At 49.0% G+C, this 24,783-nt stretch overlaps 2 protein-coding genes across 2 annotated transcripts; one reads left to right on the top strand and one right to left on the bottom strand.

The window, feature by feature from the left end:
* Positions 1-3,104: 3,104 nt before the first annotated feature.
* NT5M (5',3'-nucleotidase, mitochondrial) lies at positions 3,105-10,588 on the bottom strand. Its single transcript, XM_065684653.1, has 5 exons — positions 10,032-10,588; positions 6,892-6,992; positions 6,738-6,798; positions 6,235-6,349; positions 3,105-6,036 (listed from the first exon to the last, which is right to left on the bottom strand). Exons 1-5 carry the CDS (start codon positions 10,293-10,295, stop codon positions 5,879-5,881), a joined length of 699 nt encoding a protein of 232 aa, XP_065540725.1. The 5' UTR covers positions 10,296-10,588; the 3' UTR covers positions 3,105-5,878.
* A 2,268-nt stretch (positions 10,589-12,856) lies between these two features.
* Positions 12,857-24,458, top strand: COPS3 (COP9 signalosome subunit 3). The gene is made up of 12 exons (XM_065684651.1): positions 12,857-12,964; positions 15,372-15,501; positions 17,056-17,168; positions 17,273-17,322; positions 18,290-18,382; positions 19,051-19,230; positions 20,476-20,616; positions 21,684-21,857; positions 22,703-22,789; positions 23,103-23,216; positions 23,798-23,878; positions 24,119-24,458. The coding sequence occupies exons 1-12, from the start codon at positions 12,910-12,912 to the stop codon at positions 24,170-24,172; spliced, it is 1,272 nt and encodes a 423-aa protein (XP_065540723.1). The 5' UTR covers positions 12,857-12,909; the 3' UTR covers positions 24,173-24,458.
* The last annotated feature ends 325 nt before the right edge of the window (positions 24,459-24,783 follow it).

Here is a 24,783-nt window from a genome sequence, read left to right as displayed (position 1 = left end):
TTTACACTGCAATTACACAGATGCTTAAATGCTTGGCTAAATCACAGCTTCCCAATCGCTCACCATCTCCAGCGCCTTTCCAAGTTATCCCCCAACCCGGCCACTTTTTGGGTCCGGAAAGGTGCAAATGATGCAGATAATGCTGATTTCAGCAAGATCCTCTAAGCTGGGCCTGAGCTCAGGCTCTCACTCAGTTCTGCCTTAGGGATGCTTCCCTGAGCAGCTCCCGCATCCCATCTCCACACCAGGTTGTCTTGTTAAGTGTCTGGTTCTAATTTCTCTCAATCAGGAGCTGGGCCCGAGCAATTACATTGAAGGACCTATTCATCCAGAGGGAGAGCAGGGATCTAGGTTAATTGGGCTGACAATTGAACCCAATCCTTTCTGGTTTTGCCCAGCTTTCCTGGTCTTGCTCTCTCCTCCTGCACTGTATCTGCAAAGCTCTCTGCCTCGTTAATTAAGAAGGTAACTGCACCCTCAGGGCTGTTTTGTTCTCCCTTCCCTCCTTCAAAAGCAAGAATAGAAAAAGCAGCAAGAATTAGCTAGTTTGGGATGAAGCAACCGCCTCCGAGCAGGATGGAGCTGGTTGGGTCTGACTGGGTCAGAGCGCATTGAGCTGCTGCTGTTCTCATGGGCTGTGGGGAAACACAATGCATGGTGAAAGCAGGTGCTGGATCAGAAACACTCCTCCAGGCACGCTCGATGTGTTCTATAGACACACACAAAGCTGGGGAGCATGGAAAACATCGGAGTCTCTGGGGCTGGATGGGTGCTGGGTTCTTGCTGGGGTTTCCGTGCTGGAAATGGAGGGGAGAGATGCAGGTTTATGGCTTCTTGGGACCGCATCCCTAAGGGTTTGGGTGCTTCTGACACGGTTTTAGCCCACAAGAACTGTTGTAAATGCACAGGGGTCTGATGGGAAGGGGATGCTGGAGCTCAGCATCATGCCCCAAGGCCATGGCAGGCGAAGCAGCAATGAAGAAATGGGTGTCTGCACATGGAGTGGCCTGAGATCAGTGTCCTCCCCTGTGATGGGTATTTATGGAGCTGGATGGCATCCCTGGAGCCCATGCCCCAGTGTCTGTATGAGATCATGATCAGACCCTTCCCCTGCCTGCATCCCTGCTCCAGGACCATGAACTGGGAACCTCCAGGAAAGAGCCACGGATGGGAACAGTGGGAGCAGCAGGCGAGGTGGCCTCGTGCTCAGGCCTTCGGGTCCCTGTGGTACCCACAACTGCAGCATCAGCAGCCAGGTTTTGGCAGCTTTAAGCCATGGGCCTGGCCCTGGGGATGCAGGGAGGAGGAGGTGGCGTGGCTCATGTCTAAATACACCGTGTTCCATAAGTGTTTGCTATAACACGGCCGCAAACAAACACTTTGCAGGATGTTTGCCAAGAGAATGGGCTTCATGTGTGGAGCCTTGAAGGACACGAGGCAAGCTGATGCAGCCTATGGCTGCAGGCTCTCATCTGGCCTCCCCAGCACTGCTGGGCCAAGGGAAGCTTTATTGCCCTCTGGGGAGTGCGTTACTTAAGTCCTTGTGTACAGATTGAGCAGCATTAATCCTACCAGGAGGGAAATGATATCGTGGTGCTGGGGGAGAAGGAGAGGGCAAGAAGAAACCAACAATCACCCCGGTTCTGCCTTCCATTGGTACACAAGGCTCTGCCCCCCCCCCCCCCCCCCAACGGGCTCTGGCTTCAGGGTAAGCAGGAGGAAAAAGCCAAGGAACAGCCCTGATCCTTGTGGGATTTTGGGCTTGCAGGGATAGAATGAACAGTTTCAGCCCCGGGAGAGTTGTGGGGACATGGGGGTAAAGCAGGGAGCAGGAGGCATGGAGGAGACTGGGGGATGCTCTGAGCTGTTAGGGGCATCTTCTACATGGACCCTGTAAACCCCTCATTCCTCTTCTAACCCACAGGCTTTCATGCTTGTGCCCATCTCGTTCTCTGCCCCATCCTGCTGGGGGGAAGCAAGTTGCTGGGAAGGGGGCTCTGCAGCTGCATTCCCAGTACCCCATAGAGCTCCATTTGCCCCGGGTGAACTGCCCCCTCCGCCGGCTGCAGTGCCGAGCGGGAGGGATGCTGAGGGCATTGGGAACCGGGACCGGGATAACCGGGAGCGCTGAGGGCTGGAGGAAGGTGGCTTTTTACAGGCAGAGGAGCCAAATCCTGCTCTGCGGTCCCTTTGGAGGCAGCGCGCTCCTACCCGCGATCGCACAGTCCCCTCTAGTGGATGTTTCACCGGCATCACACGCTTCTCCTGCTCTCCGTGCATGGGCAGTGCTGGCCTCCAGACCCTGATCCTGAGCAGGGATCCCAGGGCATCATCCTGCTCCTGTCCTGTAGCTGGGCATGGTGGAAGCCCAACTGGATCCGGTGACCACCACGGGCTGAGCCGTCTCTGCTGCTGCTCCATCTCCAGCTGTGTATTTGGGTGACTCTGCCTCCTGCTGTCCCTGTCCCAGCTCCATCCCACACCATTCACTACCCCCGCATCAGGGCTGGACCCTGTAGCTCTTACTCTCCCCCTTATCCAGGCTTCACGCTGGCTTGGAGCTATTTGGGCATCAACCAACACGGTAAGGAGCTAATGAATGGCCACAGCTTCTGAGGGATCCAGGCACGAGCATCGCTTGCTCCCACCCTGCCAGGTCCTGCAGGCTTGGACCGAGGTGAAATGGGCCGCTCTTGGGGTGAATTCCCTAAGGATTGGATGCTCGCACCCCCAGCGCACTCCTGGGATGTGAGGGATCCCACCACCACCAGCCCGCAGTGGTCCTCTGTGTACAGGGCCAGGGCCAGGTCACCACCATCTCCTTCCCATTCCTCTCCATCTCTGCCTGCCTTGGAAGCTGTGCTGGTTACCTGGAAGGTGTGTGATACCCTGAGGCTTTGCAAGGGAGAATTAGAAGGCAGTGGATGCAGCCGCAGACCCACAGGTTAACATGCATCAGTGGGTTGTGATGCTCCATTGGAGGGATGCGATCCCTCCACCTCGTTCCATCTTATACTGGGAAACATGGCACTGGTCCCAGTGCCATTGCCTGGCAGCCCCAGGGGAGAGCCAGCCCCTTTTATAGCTTCTGGCACAACACAAGACACACTTTACAGCTTTATTTGTTATAAAACATCTTTAGGAAGCTGATCGCTACCTAAAACCACCCCTTGGGCTTGGTTCTGCCAACAGGGACTCCGTCTAACGGGGTAACAGCACAGCAGGGCTGGTTCCAGGCTTTTTGGACCCCCATCCCCATGCAGAAGACAGAGAAACTGCAACACCCAAACTGCATTTCTAGGGAGCTGGATGCTGCTGAACCCCAGTGTTTATTGCAGTGCTCCTCATCCTCCTCAGCTTTATGGATGTGCCTTTAAAACCAAAAGCTCTGTGCATCTCGGCTGGCCACAGAAGGGCTTGGATGGTGAAGGGGCTGATCCGTTGGGCAATGGAAAGCCACCTCCTGGTCCCGAACTTGGCAGCAGTGAACAGACCAGCTTCCTGCTTGGGATTTCTGTGCATCCAGTCAGAGCCTCAGGGATGAGAAACCCCAGCCCTGCTTTCAAGTGTATTTGGTGTGAATGGATGTGGTCTCTCCAGCATCACATCTGCTACCAAGGGGAAGACACTGGCTGGCCCTGGAGACCCACATCCCTTGGGTCTGCCCCAGCCATGGGGGAAGATGGTTGCTTTGGGGCAGCACATTGCAAACAACCCCCGAACCAAACCCATCACCGGGAGAAGCACACAGTGGTTTAAACAGCAAAGAAAGAACATCCTTATGGTACATAACCCACCACCATGGGCCAACCATGCTGCATTCACACACCTGCCCCATCCCAAGACATGGGGCAGCAGAAAGACCCAAGATGACGCAGGCTTCATCCCTGGCCCTGCAGCAGCCAGGCAAGGCACAGGTTCAACAGCACCAACTCCAGCAGCCGCTCAGGATGTGATGGGCTGGCTGCTGCTGCTGAAGCAGGTATTTGTTGGCTACGTAGCTTTAAGCTTACATAGGGTTTAGCTGGTGGGGGCTGTAGGAGAGAGGAGAGGCAAGCTGAAGGGATGAGCAAGCAGCATGGGGTGGCAAACCCCAGCCAAGCCCTGGCTACCACCCCTGCCCATGGGGCTATGTGTCCCAGTGGGGAATTCCACTCCTGCGGCCAGCAAGTCCTTGGACCAGGAGAGCAGGAGCACATGGTGGGGATCCCACATGGCCACGGGATCGTGGGCTCTGCAGTGATGCACATGAGCCATGATGCAGCCAGTGCATCCCTGGGGCACTGCATGGGGCACCGGTTATCACTTGGGAAAGCCAGGCTGTGTCCTGCCCTATCGCAGTGCCATGGGCAGGGATGGGTTACTCGGCTCCCCTTAGTAGCTGGGATGTCTCTTCTGGGACCAGGCGGCTGCTTTCTGGTGATGCTGGTGCCAGCTCAGTCAAGGCTGGATTGGTGTGGGGTCAGGGAGGCAGGAATGAGCCACGCAGGGGAGGAAGAAGCTGTGGGCACTGCTATGCAAAAAGCATCCTTCTTGGAGCTGCTCCTTCATCCAAACGGTCCCTTTTGGTACCCAGCTGCAGCTCCCCTGGCTGTGTGCCTGGCATACACACTGTACATGCTGCAGCCTCATGGGCATCTCTGATGGGCTCACCAGCCTTTAGCAGCAGTGTCCCCCCAACTTCTACCCTTGTGGTAGGTAAAGACGGGTAACAGCATCCATGGATGTGGCCATGACAGTCCTCCACCAACACAACCCTCAACCTGCCCTTTGGACACTTGTGGTGCCTCTGCTTTACCCGCTTCGCAGTGATGCTGTAGCTTCTCCACCAGCCCTGCTTCATCCAGCAGCATCTTCCCAGTGGCCCTGCCCTGAAGGCTTTAGGATGCTCTGTGGCATTAACATCCCAGTTACCTGACCACGGTGGGGTGCAGCACCCAGGACCTTCTGCATGGAAGCAGTGCGCTTGGTGCATGCACACCCAGAGCTCTCCTGGTGTCAACGCTGCCAGGAGGAGGGAGATGGGGTGATGTGAGCATGCAGCCAGCACGTGCAGACCTTCCTGGCTTTGAAATCCATGGAGCTGCCATTGGATCAATGTCTGTCAGGGTGAGCCATGAGCTGCCTGGCTCCCAGGAAGGGCTGGTGCTGGCACTGCTGCTGCCTGCTCACTGTCCCAGAGATTCCCTGGATGAGCAGCCCACGAGCAATGAGCAGCTGGGAGAAGAGTCCTTCTCTTCATCCCAAATCAGCTCCAAAGCTGTGGCACTCCTCAGGGATGAGGGCAAGCAGGGATCCCTCCCATCAACTGGAAGATGCCTCCGGATTCTCTTTCCATGGCCAGGTCCACGGAGGAGTGGTATTGTCCCCGTATCACACTGCAGGGTCTCTTCCTGCAGGGAAGCACATAGCTGCCCTGTTGCTTCAACTGAGCTGGTGCAGGGAGCCTGGGCAGCATCTGCCTGCTCCCCCTGCCTTTCCAGCCACCTGCATCCCAAAATGCAAGTATGAAGCCCTGTGAGGACAGAACAAACCACCCGTGTGATCCCTGACTGTAACACAGAGAGGAGACGGAGAGCTGGTCTGTGCCACACAGACAGGCCGAGTATGACCTTGTCCATCAGGAACACCAGGATGGCCTCGCAGAGGGTGCAGATGCAGCACGTGGACCCCAAGAACCAGTGGGATATGCTCCTGTTGGGTCCAAGGTGCAATCCTGCTGCTGCAGCACAGCCTGGCTGGGGGCTGCTATGTGGTGCTTCAGCTCGCCCTCCTCTTCCTCTCCGCAGCAGGAACAGCGTCGGTCTGTCCGTCCGTCCATGGTTTCACCCTTCAGCAGGAGTGGCTGCAGCGCCGGGTGGCTGTGGGATGCTGGTGTTTAGGTGGCCTGGCCGGGCGGCAGGCGTTTGCTATCCAGAATGGCTTTCCAGTCATCGGTCCAGGACTGCAGCCTGCGGCTGGGGGGCTTCAGCTGCAGGTGCTTGTTGTGGCAGGCTGTGAAGAGCACGTGCTCCCAGCTCGGGTTCAGCTCGGCCCCTGCAAAGCAAGGGGAGAGGATGGTTCTCTGCACAGCCCCTCTATGAGACACAAAGGGTGACCTTACTCCAACACAAGGAGCCCGTGGACACCAGAGCCTAATCGAGCAGGGAGGGACCAGCACCCATCACACCCCTGGATGCTCTCTGCCCCTTGGGGCTGCCTCTGGTCACTCCTACCACCCTGTACCTCCCTTACCTGTTATATCAGGTCTGTCGTCTATAAGCAGGTCAGCAGAAACCACCGTCTTGTCTCGTGTCAAAACAATCTGCTCCAGAAACTCGGGGCCGAAGTGCTTCTCCACCCAGGCATACTGGAAGGTGAGAGAACAGTGAGCTCGAGGAAGGCTGATGGACAGGGCTGCTCAGTGGAGCAGCAATAGAGCACAGCACAAGTCCCACACAGGGAGCGTATCTCTCTCCTTAAGTTCACGAGTGGGAAGGATTCGGATGCTGCAGGAGCACAAGTTCTTTTAAAGCCAAGCAGCTTTTGATGTTGTGATGAGCTACTAAGACCAAGCGCCTCAGTGCATGCAAATGGTAGAGGTTGGCCAACAGTGGGGCTTTTTGAAGATGCTTAAGAACAAATCGGGTAGGACAGGGAAATATTGCTGCTAGTTCACAGCTGGAGGTATGCAGGGATCAGCTGGCTTTCATTGGCAGCACTGTATGGAAGAAGGGCTGGGATTTGGACCTGCTCACCTTCTCGTAAGGGCAGTAGCGATACTTCTTGATGGGGCTCGTGCAGATGAACACATCAGTGCTGCCAGGAGGAGAAAAACAGGGGCAGAGTGTTATTGGTAGCCACTGCTTCACCCCCATCCATCCCGAACAGCACGGGCAGGCTCCTACTCACTCGGCCAAGTTTGCCATTTGCTTCACAGCTTCCACGGCCCCAGGGAGTGGGTCCAGCTCGATGAAGAAGTTCTTGGATTCCCAGATGCTGATGGCTTTTTCCTATATAAGAAAAGAGAGCAGTTACTGCCCTGGGCTTCTCGCTTACTCTTGCACATGCATCTTCCTCACCCTTCGCTAGGACAGAGGATGGTGACAGTGGGAAAGGTGAGAGCGCTGGCTCCAGTCCCCTCCTGCTAACCCACCTTGCCTCTGTGGGTGCCTCTGTTCCCCACCAGCCAGCCTGCACCCATTCCATACCATTTAGACTGGAGATCCTCTGGAGCAGCTTGGTTTTGCCTGTGCGGCCCCAAACACAGAGGGAGCAGTATATTCCTTCATATCAGAACACAAGAGATTGTCTAGAACCGAATTGAACCCTGGATGTGCATCCGGAGGGGCGCTTCCATGTGGATCTGGCTGATGTGCCCTGGTAGCCCTGCTGTAATGTGGTGCTGTTCAGACACAGATGCTGTCTGGCCTATTTGTCTCAATCAGATCACTTAAAATAGCAGCTGGGCTGCTCTCATAAGAGAACACATATTATAGGATGAACTACATGTCAGGATGAATGCAGATGCTCATCCTCAGGGATGTCTGGGCAAGGGCTGTCAGGCAAGCACCTCCAGGCAAGGGTTTGAGACACTTAACATCCAGGTCAGCAGCCAGGCTGCACATGGCACAGAGCAGAGAGACTACAAGGGAGCAAAACCTTGGGACCAGGGCAGAGACCAGGAGCTGCACGTGATAGGATCCAGCTCTACGGAACAGCATCCATCCCCTGCACTCCCTCAAGCAGGATAGAACTCAGCTGCCAAGCACAGACACTGGGTCCTCAGGGAGGAGAGAGCCTGGTTGTGCTGCAGTATGGCTGTGGGGAGCAGAAGCAGCCCTGTCCTGGTGTTGCAATGCAGCCAAGTAGCTGTAAATGCAGCTCGGAGAAGGTTTGAAGGGAGCTGTGCCCCGAAGGACTGATCTTCATTTTAAGCAGCTCTGCTTCTGCATTTGAAGCAGCAAAACAGAGACAAAAGGAAGTTTAAGCCTATCCCAGCCTTCTTGTGTTGCAAAGGGATGGAGGAGCCAGCAGAGCATCAGAGTAGGAGCAGCCTCAGTGATGCTGGTTCTTAATGCTCATAGGAACACACAGGCTGGTTGGACATGTAGGCAGCTCCCTCCTGCCTGCTAAGTGGGAACCTAGTGGGTAACCACCACGTTTTGCCTTTAATACGTTACTTGGGGAAGAATCTCAAGAGACTACACACATCAGCTCTTGCTCTCTTCCCCTTTCCTTTACCTCAGCAGCAGCAAACCTCAGTGGTTCAGAGGAAGGAAGAAAAGCTTCTTCATGCATGTTAAATATGTATGAAGATACCTACATATATATGTATGTATGCACTCTGATTCGGTGCAAGGGAGCCAGCAGAAACGCCTCCTGGCACCACGACAGGAACAGCTACCCCAGCAGTGCCATGGGGCCAGGCAAACATCCCATGCTCTGCTTTAGGCCGGTGAGCAATGCTGCTTTACGTTAAGATACTGACTGTAGCTGCACAAGAGACGTCTGAGAAGTGAGGCCCGATGCAGCAGAGCACTTCAAACTGCTCTGAAGTGTTTTCCTACAGCAAGGACTTCCGCAGCTATCTGGCTTCCACTCATGTCAAAAAGCATTTTGCAATCAAGTTTGATGGGGGAAGAGCTAAGTGCATCTTGAAGGAAAGACCTGCTTGGCTCCCAGAGCCGGAATAATTCCATGGCACCACAGGCAGCAGCAGATGGAAAAATCCCCAGGTTGGGAATCCCACCAGGTGCCAGGCAGGACAGACCCTCAGTTTCCTATGTCTCCCCATGAGCCATTTTCCTACCCATCCAAGGCTTCCCCATCCTTTCTGGTCTGTATGCTCAATGTATTGCTGAGCTGTACTCCTTCTCAGAGCTGGGACCTCCAGCTCATTGGTCTCTTTAGCTTCTATCTTCCAGTCTCCCACAGCAGGTCAGTGGTGCTCTCTGATGTCTGGAAGGGTCCATGGCCCTGCAGCCACAGAGCAGCTCCTACTCTCTTTATCCCTGATCTGAAATCATGGATGAAATCAGCGCTGCCCTGCTGTCAGTCTGGGGAGGTTTTGCTACTTGCTCAGCGCAAGGTTTTAATGGCTTTACATGATCACAGCAGACACAAAAAGAGCTCACTTCATTTAACACATCCAAAGTAGTTAAGATCAAGGAGAAACAAAAGGGTTATCACGCTCCTGTCATACTTTTAGCATCTGCTTTCCTGCATGAATGATGTCCTCCATTCCCCGCTCATCAGCTAGAGAGGACACGTTATTCCTTCAGCTCATCTCGCTGTTTAGGTCTTTGCCAGTGGCAGAGCCTTGGACCTTATTCACTTTCCTCCTTACCTTGTAGCCATCACACCTCTAATGATGAGTACTTTCATTTGCTCTAACACCATCCAACTACCCCAACTGCAATCTGCAGGTGAGACCAGAGACATCCCATTGAGATGGGAAACGGGTAGAGGCAGAAAGCACCTTTCTGCAGCACTCAGCCCTTTGCTGAATGATAAAGCACAGCATAACAAGAGCTTCTGGTTTTAAGCTTTAATTATTAAAGGCAGCACAATAATTCTGAAGCATGGGAGGGCTTGGGATTGATTTAATATTAAGGAAGCCTTCACACGAAGCATCAATTGCATGGTTTGCTCTCAACTTCTCCGTGTCCCACTCCTCGCATTGCTGATAAGGAACTAAATAACCCATCCAGGAACATTATCAATCCATGCAGCTTGGCCGTATCACAGCTAGAAAACCCCAGCTATGCAATTAAACCAGCTCTCCTCTCCTTGCATCCATCTCCATCCATGCATGCAGGGAAACAGATGTGCATGGAAAACACTGGATTTCCAGGAGAAAAGCACCTCTGGAAGCCCTCCTGCATGCAGCCCTGTGTTTCAATGGGGGCTCCATCCAGCACCCACAGCGCTGCACCTCAGACATGGAGGAGTTAATGGGGAGGGGGGTATCCCATAGGGGCCAGAGCTCCAACCACACAGCACAGAGCAAACCAAGAGCCACGCGCAGAGCCGGGGATGCATAAACTCACACTCAGCTCAGGTCCCAGGCGCCCGTATTGCTCCGACACCCAGAAGCCCCTCCGGTCCTCCAGGGCAATGTAGGGCTTGTCGGGATACCTGGCTCTGAACTTCTTGAGGAAGCCTCCTTCGAAGTCAGCCAGCACCCCATCCATGTCCACCAGCACCCGCAGCGCCCTGCGGGACCCCGCTAAGGGGCCGGGACCCCTGCCCAGCCCTGCGAAGGGGCCGCAGCGCCGAGGCCGGAGGTGCAAGAAGCTGCTCAGCAAGATCATGATGGAAAGGGGCTTAAGCAGGGGATTAGGGGGGGTCTCCGGTCAAGGGGCCCGGGGGGGGGGGGGGGGAGGCTTTATTTCAAGCACGGCCCCTTGCAGCAGAAGGGAGGAGCGGGAGGGTACAAGGGGGATGCAACAGGGAGCAGAGGGGCTGCAAGGGGGGGATGCAAAGACCGGCGCTCGCCTCCTCCCCGCCCCATCCCTCCCTTTGCAGCGCAGCAAAGCGGCAGCGGGACCCCGGTGCTCGGCGGTGCGTTCGCCCCGACCCGGCAGTGCAAAACCCAGTTCCTCTTCCCGGTGCCCGACCGAGCCCGGAGCGGCGGCACCGCCTTCTAAGCGGCACGAACGCGGTGCGACGGCGCCGATCCCATCCGCCCGCCCCTTCCCCCGCAGCGGGGGCTCCACTGAGCCCCTGCCTCAGTTTACCCGAGTCCCAGCCTGGGGGTACCCACAATGACCCCTCCAACCCCCGTCCTTGCGAGCGGGTGCTGGGGGGGGGCACATAAAACAGTGATTTTTGCAGCTAATTTGACCGAAAATACACCGATTTCAACCAATTCGTGCTCTGCCCAGGATCTAGCTCGATGTGACGCAGATCTGTCCCCACGCGTGACAGTGGGAACCTTTAAAAGACAAAACTAGCCCCAAAAGGAGGGCTGGGGGCACATCGTGGTCTGCATTCTGACACAGGACCACGGATCGCTGCAGTCACAGAACACTGCAGGGATTTGAGCTGCTAAAGGAGGGGGAAGCCTCTGAGTGTGACTAACGGGATTAGGCAACCGCTGAGCTGGGAAAGATCTCGATCGGTGGCAATAATAAAGCGTTAGCAGTTGCAAAGTATTCCATCTTTTAATTCCAGAGTGTGTTCCAATAGAAGGCATCGTCCTTGCTCCACAGAAAGGGCAAATGTGAGACCAGGTGGTTTGGGAAAGGTCATGGTGTGAAGGAGAACTGTCAGCCAGGCTGGACCTGGTGGTGAATGTTGACAGGGAAGGAAAACGTGAAGCTTTAAGGCCGAGTTCTGCTTTCCCTTGTGCCAGAGGCATTTGTGTATGGTGAAGAATGGGTTTTGTCCTGGGTTCAGCAGCAGCAGTCATTTTTCTCCTTCTTAGGAACTAGTACAGAGCTGTTTTGATCTTTTGGCCTTGGAACAGTGCTGATAACGCCGATGTTTTCAGTTGCTGCTCGAATGTTTGGTCCGGCCAAGGACTTTCTGAGCCTCATGCTCTGCCAGGGAGGAGGGGAGGCCGGGAGGAAGCGGAGACAGGACACCTGACCCAAACTGACCAAAGAGGTATTCCAGACCACAGCACGTCATACCCAGGATGTAATGGGGAGTTACCCCAGAAGGGCAGGGGACTGCAGGGTTGGACGAGGTATCAGTCGGTGCTCGGCTGGGGGGAGTGGGGCGAGTTATTGGTCGGCTGGTGGTGAGGTGTTGTATTCTTTCCTCTTGTTATTTCCTTTATTATTATTGGTGGTAGCAGCAGTGATTTGTGTTACACCTTAGTTACTAAACTGTTCTTAACCTGTGGGAGTTGCATTCTTTTCGATTCTCCTCTCTGTCCCTCCAGGAGCAGGGGGAGGGCAAGAAAGGGGGGGAAGTGAGCAAACGAGGTTTGTGGTTGGGTTTAAACCACGACAGGTTTCAACACAGCTTGATGTGTCTGAGGAAGCAGTGAGAGAACACGCACACATCCCACAGTGAGTCCTTCTTCCTTGTGGTATGGTGAAGGGTACTTCCCTGCCCAACAGCTCCTGCGGGGATGGAGCACACACAGAGAATCCCAGCCTGCTTTGGGTTGGAAGGGACCTTAAAGCTCATCCAGCTCCAAGCAGGGACCCCTTCCACTGGAGCAGGGTGCTCCAACCTGGCCTTGAGCACTGCCAGGGATGGGGCAGCCACAGCTTCTCTGGGCACCCTGTGCCAGCGCCTCAGCACCCTCACAGGGAAGAGCTTCCTTAGATCCAACCTAAATCTCCCTGTTTCTGTTTGAACCCATCACCTCTTGTTCCATCCCTGCAGACCCTGATGGAGAGCCCCTCTCCAGCATCCCTGCAGCTCCATTCAGACACTGGCAGGCTGACTGAGGTCTCCTTTCCCTCCTCCAGGGTGAACAGCCCCATTTCTCATCATAGGGATGTTATTATTATCCCATATTATCCTATATTATCCCATATTATCCCATATTATCCCATATTATCCCACAGGGGCGAACCGCCACCACGTTCAGCCTCCGGTCACCCCCTTAAGGGGACAACGTGCACGGACCCCGCGGGCCCCGTGTCGCGAAGGGGTGACGCGCCGTGACGTCATCACGCAGCCCTGCTGAGTCACGGCTTCCAGCTCCTCCCCCGCGGGGTTCGAGGTGGGGGGGGGGGGAAAGGCGGTGGTTACCATAGCAACCTCTTTTCCCGCGAGAGGTGGCGAAGCGGCGGAAGTGACGCGCGGCGGCGGGCGTTGCGCGGCTCCGCGCCGCGGCCGCTGATTGGCTGGCGGGTAGGTCGGCGGCGGCGGCGGCGGCCGTAAGCGGTGCCTCTTTCCCCGTGCGCGCTCCCGCCCCCGCCCCCCCCCCCCCCCCCGCGCGCGGCCGCGGCGCCAGCCGCCAAGATGGCGTCGGCCCTGGAGCAGTTCGTCAACAGCGTCCGGCAGCTCTCGGCCCAAGGTGACCGCGGGCGGGCCCCGGTGGCGGCGGGCACACAGCGGGGCTTCGAGCGCGGGGTGGAGGCCGCGGGAGCCTGCGCGGCGGAGGGGCCGGGCCGCGGCCTTCCCCGTTTCCCCCCCCCCCCCCCTCCGCTTCCTCACTGCTCTCCGTCAGCCTCCTTTCCTGTGGGGCCTTTACCGGGCTGTGGCCTCAGGGGGGTCCCGGTGGGGTTTGACAGGGTCCGAGGGTCCGGCTGCCCGTAGTGGCGATAAGGGAGAGGTCCCGGTGGAGTGCGGTGAAGCCGGCGCTGAATCTGAGCCTTGGAAAGCGAAGGGGAGGAGCGGGCACCGCAGGGGCTTTAACGAGGGTTCGGCAGCCCGGGCTGTCACCTCAGTGCTGAGCGCTCAGCATAGCGGCGTGTGGGCTTTCAAATACACTTCACGAGCGGTAGTCCCTTGGCGATAAAGTGGGGCATGACCAGAACCGCATGGGAGGAAGGCTGAGACTTCACCTCCGAGTTACCATAACCCAAGCGCTTACAAAACGCTTTAGTTACCATAGTTAGAATCCTGTCGTTTCTTTGCCAGACTCCTGCTTTCCCTGTGCGTGGCCGCAGCGGTTCCTGGTTCTTGAACTTTCTGTGTTGATGCTTCCTATGTGTTCTGAGGGTTGCTCCGCATGGGGTGTTTGCTCGTTGGGACTGGTCACGAGTTGATGCTTTCCTCTGTGTCCCCAGGCTTTATCTCTGGATGGAGCCCCAACTCTCTCTTATGTTGGTTTAATTTATTGAATATAGAGTGTTTTTACTGGGGGGTATCACATACAAGAGACAAATTATACCTAAAAGGTGTGGGGACAAACCTTGGTGAAAGATGATTCTTTGTTTTGCTGGAGAAGTTTTTACTACAAGGTTTCGTGGATGCAAAAGGGGTTCTGGTTGTCTAAATGGAAGTCCTTCCATTAGGGGTAAGCCAGATAGTCATTCCCTGGAAGAAGCAAATCCAGGGAGGCTGCTGGAGACTGGGAGAGCCCATGGGAGAAGTCTGCGTACTCCCCGTGGTGGTGTTGGTTTCTGGTTCTTGGCATTTGGCTGCATGGGAAGTGACATAAATGGATTGGTTGGGCATGGTGTGGGTACGTCTGTGTACACCGCAAGGTGTTCAGTGATGCTGGTGGGTAGAGCGTTGTTCAGGAGGGGTTTTGGCTTTGGTTTATAGTGGAATGGCAGGTGATAGCTGTGATATGGGAGGATTTCTTACTAGGGAGCTCACCAGAACTAAGGTTTTCAACCTGTTATCAAACTACAGAGCATTTTACAAGCTCTGTCTCTTTCCATGCTTATGGCAGGAATTTGAATTCCATATGGAGAGAGCGGTTTGTGGGTGAGGGCTCTTGTCCCCTGTTTGGAACTTCTCTGATCCCTATGTTGCTTCAAATCCAGCACTTCATTGCTAAGGCTTCCTAGGCTTTCCTTTTTTAAAGGAAAAGGCCGAGAGAATTGAGGATAATATGTCTCTATAAATGGAGGCACTATTCCTCTTTTTATGAAGTTTTTTGTAGGGGTGAGAGAACCTCTGCTTTTTCTCTCTAACCTACAAGGATTGAACATTCAAACAATCCTCTGCTTCAGCAAAGGATAGTTTTAATTCAAGTAATGGTGGGGAAAGAGTTTGAAAGCAGTTTGTGACAATCGATCTGCTTTCTTTGTAAGGTTTCTGGGCTTACTGTACCTTCCTAATTCAGAGTAGTTGCCTTTCATGCTGTGTTCATGGCTCACAACAAATAGAACACCACTGCAGTTTTAGTTACACAAACTAGATTTAAGAACAGATCTTTAAAGCCTTTTCTTGTAGGCACTTAGTTGTAATGTTAATGTCAGCTTCAAAGAAACATGGTTATGAGCAGAGCTGGAAAATGGTAAATAGGGCACTGGAGAAGCAGCAAGGAACAAACTGCATTACTGGGATTTTTTAGAGTGGAAGAGACTGGTTTTGGTCCTGTTTTGTTCTGTTTTTTCCCCTTTCCAACACCCAGAAGATAGAAGAGGAGAGAAATTTATCCATCAGGCAAAATATTGCATGGTAGTACACTGGTTAGAGTTTGGTAGACTTGGCTTAGGTGGAGGTTGGTGGTGATACAAGACCGTGCAGCCCATCTCTGAGGTGAGCCGATGCTGCTTTTCCTGCTGGGTTTGTGTTCTAAGGGCTTCCTTTGCAATCCCAAAGATGCTTCTTGGGAAGAAGCTTCATTGCCACATATGGTGGGTACCTCACTGTTGAAAACTAATGCCCATTGTATTAAAGAAAAGTAAATTCTCTGGGTGATGCTGCTTTTGCCTCAGGTTTTATGGGGCAGGAAGTGTGTAATGAAGTATGGGAATGTGTGAGTGTTCTCTAATTAGAGTCTGACAACATGTTTTGTGTTTCAGGGCAAATGACCCAGCTTTGTGAGCTGATCAATAAGAGTGGAGAACTGCTGGCAAAAAATCTTTCCCATCTGGATACAGTGCTTGGTGCCCTGGATGTGCAGGAGCACTCATTAGGTGTTCTGGCTGTCTTGTAAGTGCTGCTTTCTTTCAGTTAAATATCTTAGTATGTTGCCTGGAGTTTTAATGCTGAGTTGTCACCCAAATGTTTTTCTTTTGCATGTTTTCAGTCTGTGTTTGTTAGAGTGGTGCTTAGTGATGCACATTTAGTAATAAAAGCACCAACTCAGACTTACATTTTTCCAAAGGAAACCTCTGGAGGTTGTAAATGCCATTACTGTCAAGTGTTAATATTAGGGGTTGTTTTCCTTATGGCTGTATCTTTAAGTATTTTTCCATATGTGTGCAGCAAAAAGGTATAAAACTGACTCTTAAGACTGTAAGTGTGAAGCAACACTTTTTTTTCCATGGGTTCTGACAGTTCTTGGCTGTTTGTCTCTAGACAGCACTGAAGCTCTTGCTGTTGTCTGTAGTTTAAGATAATACTTCAGTTGGTGATGCTGAGATAAAGATATTTGGCCTTGAAGCTCCAACTATTGTTTCTAGCTGTACCTAACTATACATGGAGCATATACAGGTTTCACTATTACTTAACAGTTTTCTTTTTAAAGGAAAGATCAGAATCCTGGTACTCATTTGTCCTGGGTTTACCGGGGACATCATTCTACCACCCTTTTGAAACAAAATTACTGTAATACATAGAGAAAATGCTGTTTAATATTGCAATTTAGCATCTCATAAAAATGCATTATGGACTTTACAGCAAGCAGGGCATCAGTGCTGTGTTAGCAGAATTGTATCATGGGGTACATGGAAACAGTCATTAAAACAGGTAGAGGAAGGAGATTAAGTGTTTATAGGAAATAGAATCATAGATTGGTTTGGGTTGGAAGGGACCTTAAAGCTCATCCAGTTCCAGCCCCCTGCCATGGGCAGGGACACCTTCCACTAGAGCAGCTTGCTCTAAGCCCCTGTGTCCAACCTGGTCTTGAACACTGCCAGGGATGGGGCAGTAATATATGTAAAGTGTATTATTTGAAGAGATGGTATCAGCAGAGTGTCCTGATAGCACGGAACAGAGGGATTTTCCCATAGGTTTTTTGTGGCATTTCTTGGATGCACAGGGATTTATTGCCCTGAGGTGGGCATAATCATGGCTCATCCTACAGAAGCAGCAGTGTGCAAGCCTATAGGGTGCTAAGGAACCACCAGAGAGTGAAGAGAAAATGCTCTTAACAAGAGGTACACATCTAATAATGTAATAGCTGAGATAACCTTGAGCACATTCAAGCAGGAGGTGGCTGCAGGGGAGGCAAAAGTGGCCAGAGAGGTTATGTGGCTGAGTATTACAACTCATCGTCATTAGCCAGTGTTTCTGTTCTGATTGTAACTATTGTAGCAGACAAAATGATCTTTGTTTGCCATAGTTTGTTCTCAATTGCAGTTTGCACTAGATTGAGAATGGGGGTGTGCAGGGAAAGCGTATTTTCAAACCTTGTGCAGCTCGTCTGCCATCTGTCATAAACACTTTGGATTTGTTTGCAAGCATCTACATGCATCTACAGAGACTCAGTAATGAAGCTCCAAATGTGAAGTGCTAACCCTTTTGTTTGTTTGCTTGGTTTAGGTTTGTGAAGTTTTCTATGCCCAGCATCCCTGACTTCGAAACGTTATTCTCGCAGGTGCAGCTTTTTATCAGCACTTGTAACGGAGAACACATCAGATATGCAACAGACACTTGTAAGTTAAGCTTACTTTCAGACTTTATATGGGGTTTTGATAGTTTTATTCTGATTTTTCACTGTATGGTGTTTTTCTTTGTGTTTTTTTTTTACTGTATTTAGTTGCTGGCCTGTGCCACCAGTTAACAAATGCCCTTGTGGAGAGAAAACAGGTGAGCAACTATTATCTAGTACATATAAGCCACCTACATATCCAAGCTCTTAAAAGGGACATGCCTTGGGCAACATGGTCTAGTGTGAGGTATCCCTGCCCTTGACAGGGGGTTGGAACAAGATGATCTTGAGGTCATTTCCATCCCGAACTGTTTCATGATTACAGTCTCTTACTTGCTTCAGAAGGATTTGCCACGAACTTCACGTTATGTATTTTTGTGCAGCTCCTTATTTGTTAGGTTTACTCAGAGGAAATGAACCTGAACCAAGATTTTCCAGCTTTCTTTAAGGAAAACATAGGGAAGATGAATTTTTAGGGAGAGAGTCACCTAAAAGCGTGCTCTCTCACACAAAGTACGGAATCTGCAGTACCCAGAACGTTCTTCAGACAACGTGTGCATGAGTAGGAGAGAGCTGCAATGATTATTAGCACTGGTGAGTCAGTGATACTGGTTTCAGTGTTATTCTCACCAGTGCTATATAATGTTCTTAATGAAATGCCTCAAAATGTAAAGGAAACTTGATTAAGAAATAGTTGACCAATGTTTCTGTTGCTAAGATACTGATTTTTTTCAGGCTACTTCAGTGAAATCTAGCCTAAATTAGAAGCAGAGATCAAGTCTGGTCTAAGTGGAGCAAATCAAGAGCCTTGCCTCTATTACTTGGTGGGAGTCATGTCATGGAGTCAAGAAAGGCTTTTGTATTAATACAAACTCCTGTATTCCTGATGAGGTTGGCTTTATGGAGCAGAATTGATGACTTCATTTAGCTTAGCAGAAGTTGTATAGCCCAGGTTAATTTTATTGTCTGAGAGACTGCAGTATCCTACACAAAGGGAACCTCAAGTTAACTATTACTGAATGGAACCTGTCAATTAGTGTTATTTTTCATTTGTAAGTGTCAACATAAGATCCAATGTGCTGCCATCTATGAGAAATTGTCTGAAAGAGATGTAATTTCTGACAGCCCCTGCGAGGAATTAGCATTCTCAGACAAGCCATAGACAAGATGCAGATGAACACAAACCAGCTGACCTCAATACACGCAGATCTCTGCCAGGTAAGGGGACCTGTAAGGGCTTTTGGTGAGAGTAAAAGTGAATTTTATAAGTAGAACCCTTTGAGGAGATACATGTTCACGTATTGCAATGTTAAAATGCCTTTTAACTGGTCTCCAGTCATAAATAGTGATACACTGAAATAAAATGCCTTTCTATGCATTTTAAATGTGCAGTGCATGTCCCCAGATCTTTGGTTTTGTTGATGACTCTTGAAAGTCCTTTGCCATCTCTTCTCTCTGGGCTGAAAGTCACACACAGGCAGTGTAAGCGTAACACCCAGATACTGTTTGCTCAGATTTGACAAAAAGCCAGTTTGTCTCAGTGTCTTTGGCCTGAATTTGCTCTTCTGTCTCATTTCTTGGCTCCTGGGACTTAGGGTTGGACAGGAATGTTTAGTGCAATATTTAGTGCAGGCAGTCTGGAAGGCCTGGAATTTCAAACAGCTTCGTCTCAGTCTAATTTCTTTAGCATTCAGATAATTTATAACAGCTCACAATCTGTTTTAAAGAATAATGTGTGTTACAGCACTACCACGTACCCTGTTTTGTCACTCTTGGAGGAGTGAGATTTATTGACTAGTAGCAGATGAATTTAGTTTCAGCTTCTTCCTCCTGGAAATCTGAATGGAAATGGCTAATTTATGACAACCTGATTTATTTTCTTGTAGCTCTGTTTGTTAGCAAAATGCTTTAAACCTGCCCTCCCGTATCTAGATGTGGACATGATGGATATTTGTAAAGAGAATGGGGCATATGATGCGAAGCACTTTTTATGTTACTACTACTATGGTGGGATGATATACACTGGGCTGAAGAACTTTGAAAGAGCACTCTACTTTTATGAACAGGTAACTTGAAATCAAATGGTAAGTCTCAAGTGTGATCACTTGAAAGGCAATAGTAGTGTATTGTAGCACTACTACAGTAGCATGTGTAGTAGTGCTGAGATAACATATCATCTTTGAATAGCCACCAAGGAGAGCAGGAAAAGCTGTGAACCTAAGATAAGGCACAAGCAGCCACCAATAATTTTCATTCTTAACCTTAAAGATATGATTCTACTAACAGATCTGTATTGCTGCTCATTATTCACATGGGGTTTGGTTGTGTGTGTGTGTGTGTGTGTTCATCATAGCAATGCATACAACCTGAGTTGGGTTCGTGTTCGCTACTAGCTCTTTTATGACAGGTACAGCCTGAACGGTGATACTCAGCATGTAGTGAAGTAACAAGCGAGCTGTCCTTAGAGGTGTTTTCCTTTAAGAAGGTCTCTTCCAGCCAAGTAACCATTGCACCATAACACTATGCATCTCAAAGGTTGATGTTAAATTTATCTCACTATAAATATTTTTCAGATGCTTGTTTATTGCTGCTGGCATAGCAACGGCTCCTAGGCTGACAACGCACAATTGTGTGTTCTTAAAGCAAAGCTAATGCAGTGGTTTTGCTAAGACCTTTGCAAATTTTATGAGGGGAGTTACACGTCAAGGTTATCACAATATTGCTTTCATTTTCTCTGCGAAAGAAGGAAAAATCTCCAAATTGGGAAAACCTGGTGTATGTATGAGAGAAAATGCTGTCAAATATGTGGCAGCTTCTGTATGCAAGTGTCAGTCCTTGAGTAGCTTAGCAGCATCATAGTAAACTGAAATCCCTTTTCCTGATTCTGCAGGCCTCTTTCAGCATAATTAAATATGAGATCTGATGGTGTAGTAGCTTTATAAAACCTCTTTAGGGATCTGTGTGAATCCAGGTTCTAAAGTGTATAATCACTCTTGGTAACAAGTAGCTGCAGGTACAACTTTTGATATAGACCAAGGAAAGACGTTTAGATTTGATCTTAACAGGGTTATTTGAAGGTAGGCACCACTGTAACACGATGCATTTTGAGCAGCTTTCATAGAATTTAATATATTTTGGATGATTAGTTTTGACAGAAGCTAGTTTAAAGCTTTAATGCTCAAAGGTGAATTTCATGTCATTGTATACCTTCCACATGCAGCTTGAAACTGAGATTTTTTTTCTTAATGCAATAGCTACCAGGACCTATCAGTAAGTATATTAAATACCTATTCTATTTCTTTCTTGCTTAGGCAATAACTACTCCAGCCATGGCAGTCAGTCATATTATGTTGGAATCGTATAAAAAGTATATTCTAGTTTCTTTGATACTACTTGGCAAAGTTCAGCAGCTACCAAAATACACTTCCCAGATAGTTGGTAGATTCATTAAGGTAAGTCTTTGTGAATACAGTTAAATAACAGAGCAATAAAGTTGAGTCTGTGTTTCCTACCCTCATTTGATGGTACTTTTTAACATTGCAGATCATGGAATAATGTGCCAGAGGACAACCTCCTGCTGCCTTTCTAGAGTACAATAGCTAATGAGTGTCTTGTACAAACAAACTTTGTTGTTCATATTGGGATACAGGTTTTTAAACATAAATTTGGAGGCACTTTAGGGTTGAATATTACTTACCAATATTCTCTTCACTGATCCTGCACATCCCTTGGTAGCATTTTATGTTAGAACTCAAACAAAACTCAGCTTTCATTTGGCTTTCAGTGTCTGGTGTCCTTGTGAGAACCTTCAGCCCCTAAATTCACCTAGTTGAAGTATGAAATGCTAAATGGATTATTCCAAAACCCCAGCTTTATAAAGAATAAAAGCTCCTGAAAAAGCTGTAGTTTGGAGTCTGTAAGCATTGAGATTAAGAGGTGTAGGGTGGAAGAGAAAACCGTTATTGAGAGAGTTCTGATCCTCAATAAATAACACACTTTCAGTTCTTATTTAACACTGAGTTTATTGATTTGTGACCAAAACTGTAAAGTTCCCAAAATCTTGTAACTCCAGATATTAATAAGCAAACTCAAACAGTTGCTACTTTAAAGTGAACAAGTCTTCACCCTCTGATTCTCTGTTGGCCCTGCTGTGATGCATTGTGGTCAAGGATGACAGTGTCTTATAATTGATGGGCAGTGACTACGCACCTTGAATTCAGTTCACTTCATACACTGTTCAGCTAATGGCCTTTTCCTTGCACTTCCAGAACTAGAACTGTCATACAGAGGTCCTTGAATTAAGTTTATTCAATCTTATATTGTAGGAATACAGATTTAGCATATGAGGATCTTATGCTGCTCTAATGCCGTGTACTGGCGTCATCTCTTTGGTATGAGAGATGCTTGAACTACTTAAAATCTGCTTTTATGCCTGCGTGGCTTCTAGTGTTGAAGTAATGAATAGAGGCTGGTTGAACAGCATGTTCTTTATAAAGCATTCTCATTTTTCTAATTGCAGCCCCTTAGCAATGCTTACCATGAACTAGCACAAGTTTATTCAACCAATAAACCCTCGGAGCTTCGAAACCTGGTGAACAAACACAGTGAAACATTCACAAGGGATAACAATATGGGGCTGGTTAAGCAATGCTTGTCATCTCTCTACAAAAAGAATATTCAGAGGCTAACCAAGGTAAGATGAAGGGGGTGGTTTTGCTGAGGAATTGTGATTAGTTTTTCTCGCAGAGTATCTCTGTATTCAATTCAGAGCAAAACGATATTGCAGTAATGTCATGGAGAAATGAGTAAAACTGAGATTTGTGTCTCTGAAACAAACGAGGCTAAAATGCTCTATATAGAAAACCACTTCAGGTGCTGTATTTAAAAGGTGGTTAAATGTGTCTGTGTATCAAAGGAGTTTGCCCGTGGGATTTTCATACATATTCAAAGAACTTGTGAGCACAGTGACCCAGTGACCTTCATCTCTGTTCGGAAGAGAAAACTGAACTTTACAGGCTGCTTGATTAGAGAAGAGGGAGTGAATAGGGCAGATTTTGGAAGTATCTGAAGTAAGGGGAAAACCAGAAGCAGTGGAGCGATGTGCCCCCTCATCTGAGAGGTCAGATTAATCCTTGAAGATGATCAGGCGAAGGCTCTTTTATGGCAAGCACAAATGATGTTTGCTGCAATAGAACTAACCTCAGAAGGAATACAATACATGCATCTCTTGAAGGAGATTCAAGGGATGGACAGCCACCTTATTCATGTAAAAAGGTGAGGGAAGAAGTTGGGCATGGTCAGGACTGTGCTTGGGGTAAAAAGGAATAGCAGAAATGGAGTAATGCCTCAGTTTGGTCTGTGTATGTGAACAGTTTAACAGATTCATGTCTTCAGAGGAAGAACTGTCTTTTGTCTCGTGGGGCTTTTATAAGTAATAACTGTGTCCCACTTGTTTCTTCCCATTGGGCTTCACTGATTGGATTAGAGAAGCTCTTCTATGAAGATGGCTTTAATGGTTTGATACTTTCTGCATTTCAGACGTTTTTAACATTGTCACTACAAGACATGGCAAGTCGAGTGCAGTTGTCGGGGCCCCAAGAAGCAGAAAAATACGTCCTCCACATGGTGAGACTTGAGACTTGGCTGAACTATCCTCACTTAGAACTTGATCCAGTGTATTTAAGTGTCTGGGTTTGGTGGTGGGTGTTCTGAGTGGCTGAAGAATGGTTCCCTTTCAGGGTGAAGTAAGTACTGTCAGTCTGCTGTGGTGTTTAGACTGTTCTCAAAAAGTCATAACAGGATTCTCCACCATGCAGTCTTTGGGAAGCTGTTAGGGAATAAGAAGCAAACAAGATGATTCCACAAGGAGCCTGTGTGCTGTAGTTACTCAAAATTCTCTTCTTGGTGATGTCTTATGTTAAACCTGTTCTCATTTCAGATAGAAGATGGTGAAATCTTTGCAAGTATTAATCAGAAAGATGGTATGGTCTGTTTCCATGATAATCCTGAAAAATACAACAATCCAGCTATGCTCCATAACATTGACCAGGAGGTAAATCTTTAAGATCTTAACTGCTTTTGGAATTGCTACCAGACAACCTTAGCCTGTAATCAGAGAGCTGCTGGGAGAAGCCAGTGTAGGTGACTTACATGAAGAGATTGAGGACTGTGAATCATTATTAGACTATTTCATGGTACTGGTATTTAAAGGGGGTTTAGATTGATAGTCAGTTACTGTCAACACGTTCCCTGTTGTATCCTCTGTACAGCTTGAGATGTTTCAGCAGATTGACTGCTTGATGTTGATGTGAAGTTACTTGAACTGAATGGATTGGAAAGAGTGGGTTTAGAGTTTTAGCCTTCAAGGATCACTTCTTCTGGCTGTCAGTAACCTGCCTGTAAGCTGAGGTGATTGACCCTCATGGGGCTGTCTGTCAGTGGCCTTGGAAAGGATTGTTAGGAAGACATGAATCAAGGGAATAAGAAATAATGTGACACTTCTGAGAGATGAGGGATAAGAACATTTGGACATGGAATGTTGGTGATGGCAAAAGTTACTGGTTCTACACAACACAGCTGTGAAGTATCTTGAGCAAGCTGGACCAAGTAATTAACTTCATATGTATTTTTAAGATGCTGAAATGTATAGAGCTTGATGAACGACTGAAAGCCATGGATCAAGAGATCACTGTGAACCCTCAGTTTGTGCAGAAGGTAAGTGATTTAATGTCTTGCAAGAGATTCAGTGCAGTATGTGTTGCACTGAATGTCAGTATATATAGTGTTAATAATAACATATCAATACATGCATAAATATCATGCTTTAAAACACAAAGGAAGCGCGTGTTATCTGATACGCGCTTTATTTTCCTACTTGCTAACTTCAAAGACCTGTCTGTCTCAAAGGTAAACCTCAGGCCTGTTTGTGAAACGAACTAACTCTCTCCCTTGCAGAGTATGGGCTCTCAAGAGGATGACTCAGGGACCAAACCATCCAGTTATTCTTGAAATTAGTGTTGCTCACCACTCCGCTTTCAAGTAAAAGCTTATGAAAGAATCACACCTGGAACAGGGCATTGAGGAGTTCCACAAAGAGAGCAGAGAGAACTGAGCTTTGCTTTTCACCTGGACATTAAGAACATAAAAGAACACCCTCTCAGTACTGTATAATATCAGAAATATTCTCTGCAAAGAAAAAGGAAATCTCAAAAAGAAACGTAAAAGTCTGTTGTGGATTTATTTATCTTCAGATTAACATCGTTAATGCATTAAATAATCTACCTTTTGTTTTAAAGGGTTTGAATGTTGCTGTGTTTCTGTAGCAGTCCTTTACTTCCCTTCTGCAAAAGAAAAGTGTTATTCAGGGAAGAATACAAACTAGTGTTGGTTCACATCCAAGATAATTCCTCATTTACTCTGTATTTAAAGTTGGCTCAAAGTGCAGATGTGTATGTATGGTGGGGGGAGAGGGCCGGAGTTTCACTCTCTACATGATGATTTGCCTATGCCCGGTGTAGCTGGCTGCTGTCTATTAAAGGATGAACTAAGACCTGTATTCTTCCCAAAAGGATGAGCATATTAATGAGTCCTTGTGAGGTGGATGTGCTGAAAACCCCAAA

This window comes from Lathamus discolor, chromosome 6 (assembly GCF_037157495.1).
Source record: "Lathamus discolor isolate bLatDis1 chromosome 6, bLatDis1.hap1, whole genome shotgun sequence".
NCBI classification, from domain to species: domain Eukaryota; kingdom Metazoa; phylum Chordata; class Aves; order Psittaciformes; family Psittacidae; genus Lathamus; species Lathamus discolor.
Note: the sequence above shows the minus strand (reverse complement) of the source record. Positions and strands in the feature narration are given on the sequence as shown.

What these genes read in the sequence shown, in the direction of transcription:
- NT5M (XM_065684653.1), bottom strand. Translation starts at nt 10,295, where the DNA reads ATGATCTTGCTGAGCAGCTTCTTGCACCTCCGGCCTCGGCGCTGCGGC. An exon ending in CAAATGGCAAACTTGGCCGA is followed by an intron (nt 6,799 to 6,891) that starts GTGAGTAGGAGC and finishes TCCTCCTGGCAG; the next exon opens with CACTGATGTGTTCATCTGCA. An exon ending in GCTACTGCCCTTACGAGAAG is followed by an intron (nt 6,350 to 6,737) that starts GTGAGCAGGTCC and finishes CTCACCTTCCAG; the next exon opens with TATGCCTGGGTGGAGAAGCA.
- COPS3 (XM_065684651.1), top strand. Translation starts at nt 12,910, where the DNA reads ATGGCGTCGGCCCTGGAGCAGTTCGTCAACAGCGTCCGGCAGCTCTCG. An exon ending in CACTCTACTTTTATGAACAG is followed by an intron (nt 19,231 to 20,475) that starts GTAACTTGAAAT and finishes TTTCTTGCTTAG; the next exon opens with GCAATAACTACTCCAGCCAT. An exon ending in TAGTTGGTAGATTCATTAAG is followed by an intron (nt 20,617 to 21,683) that starts GTAAGTCTTTGT and finishes TTCTAATTGCAG; the next exon opens with CCCCTTAGCAATGCTTACCA.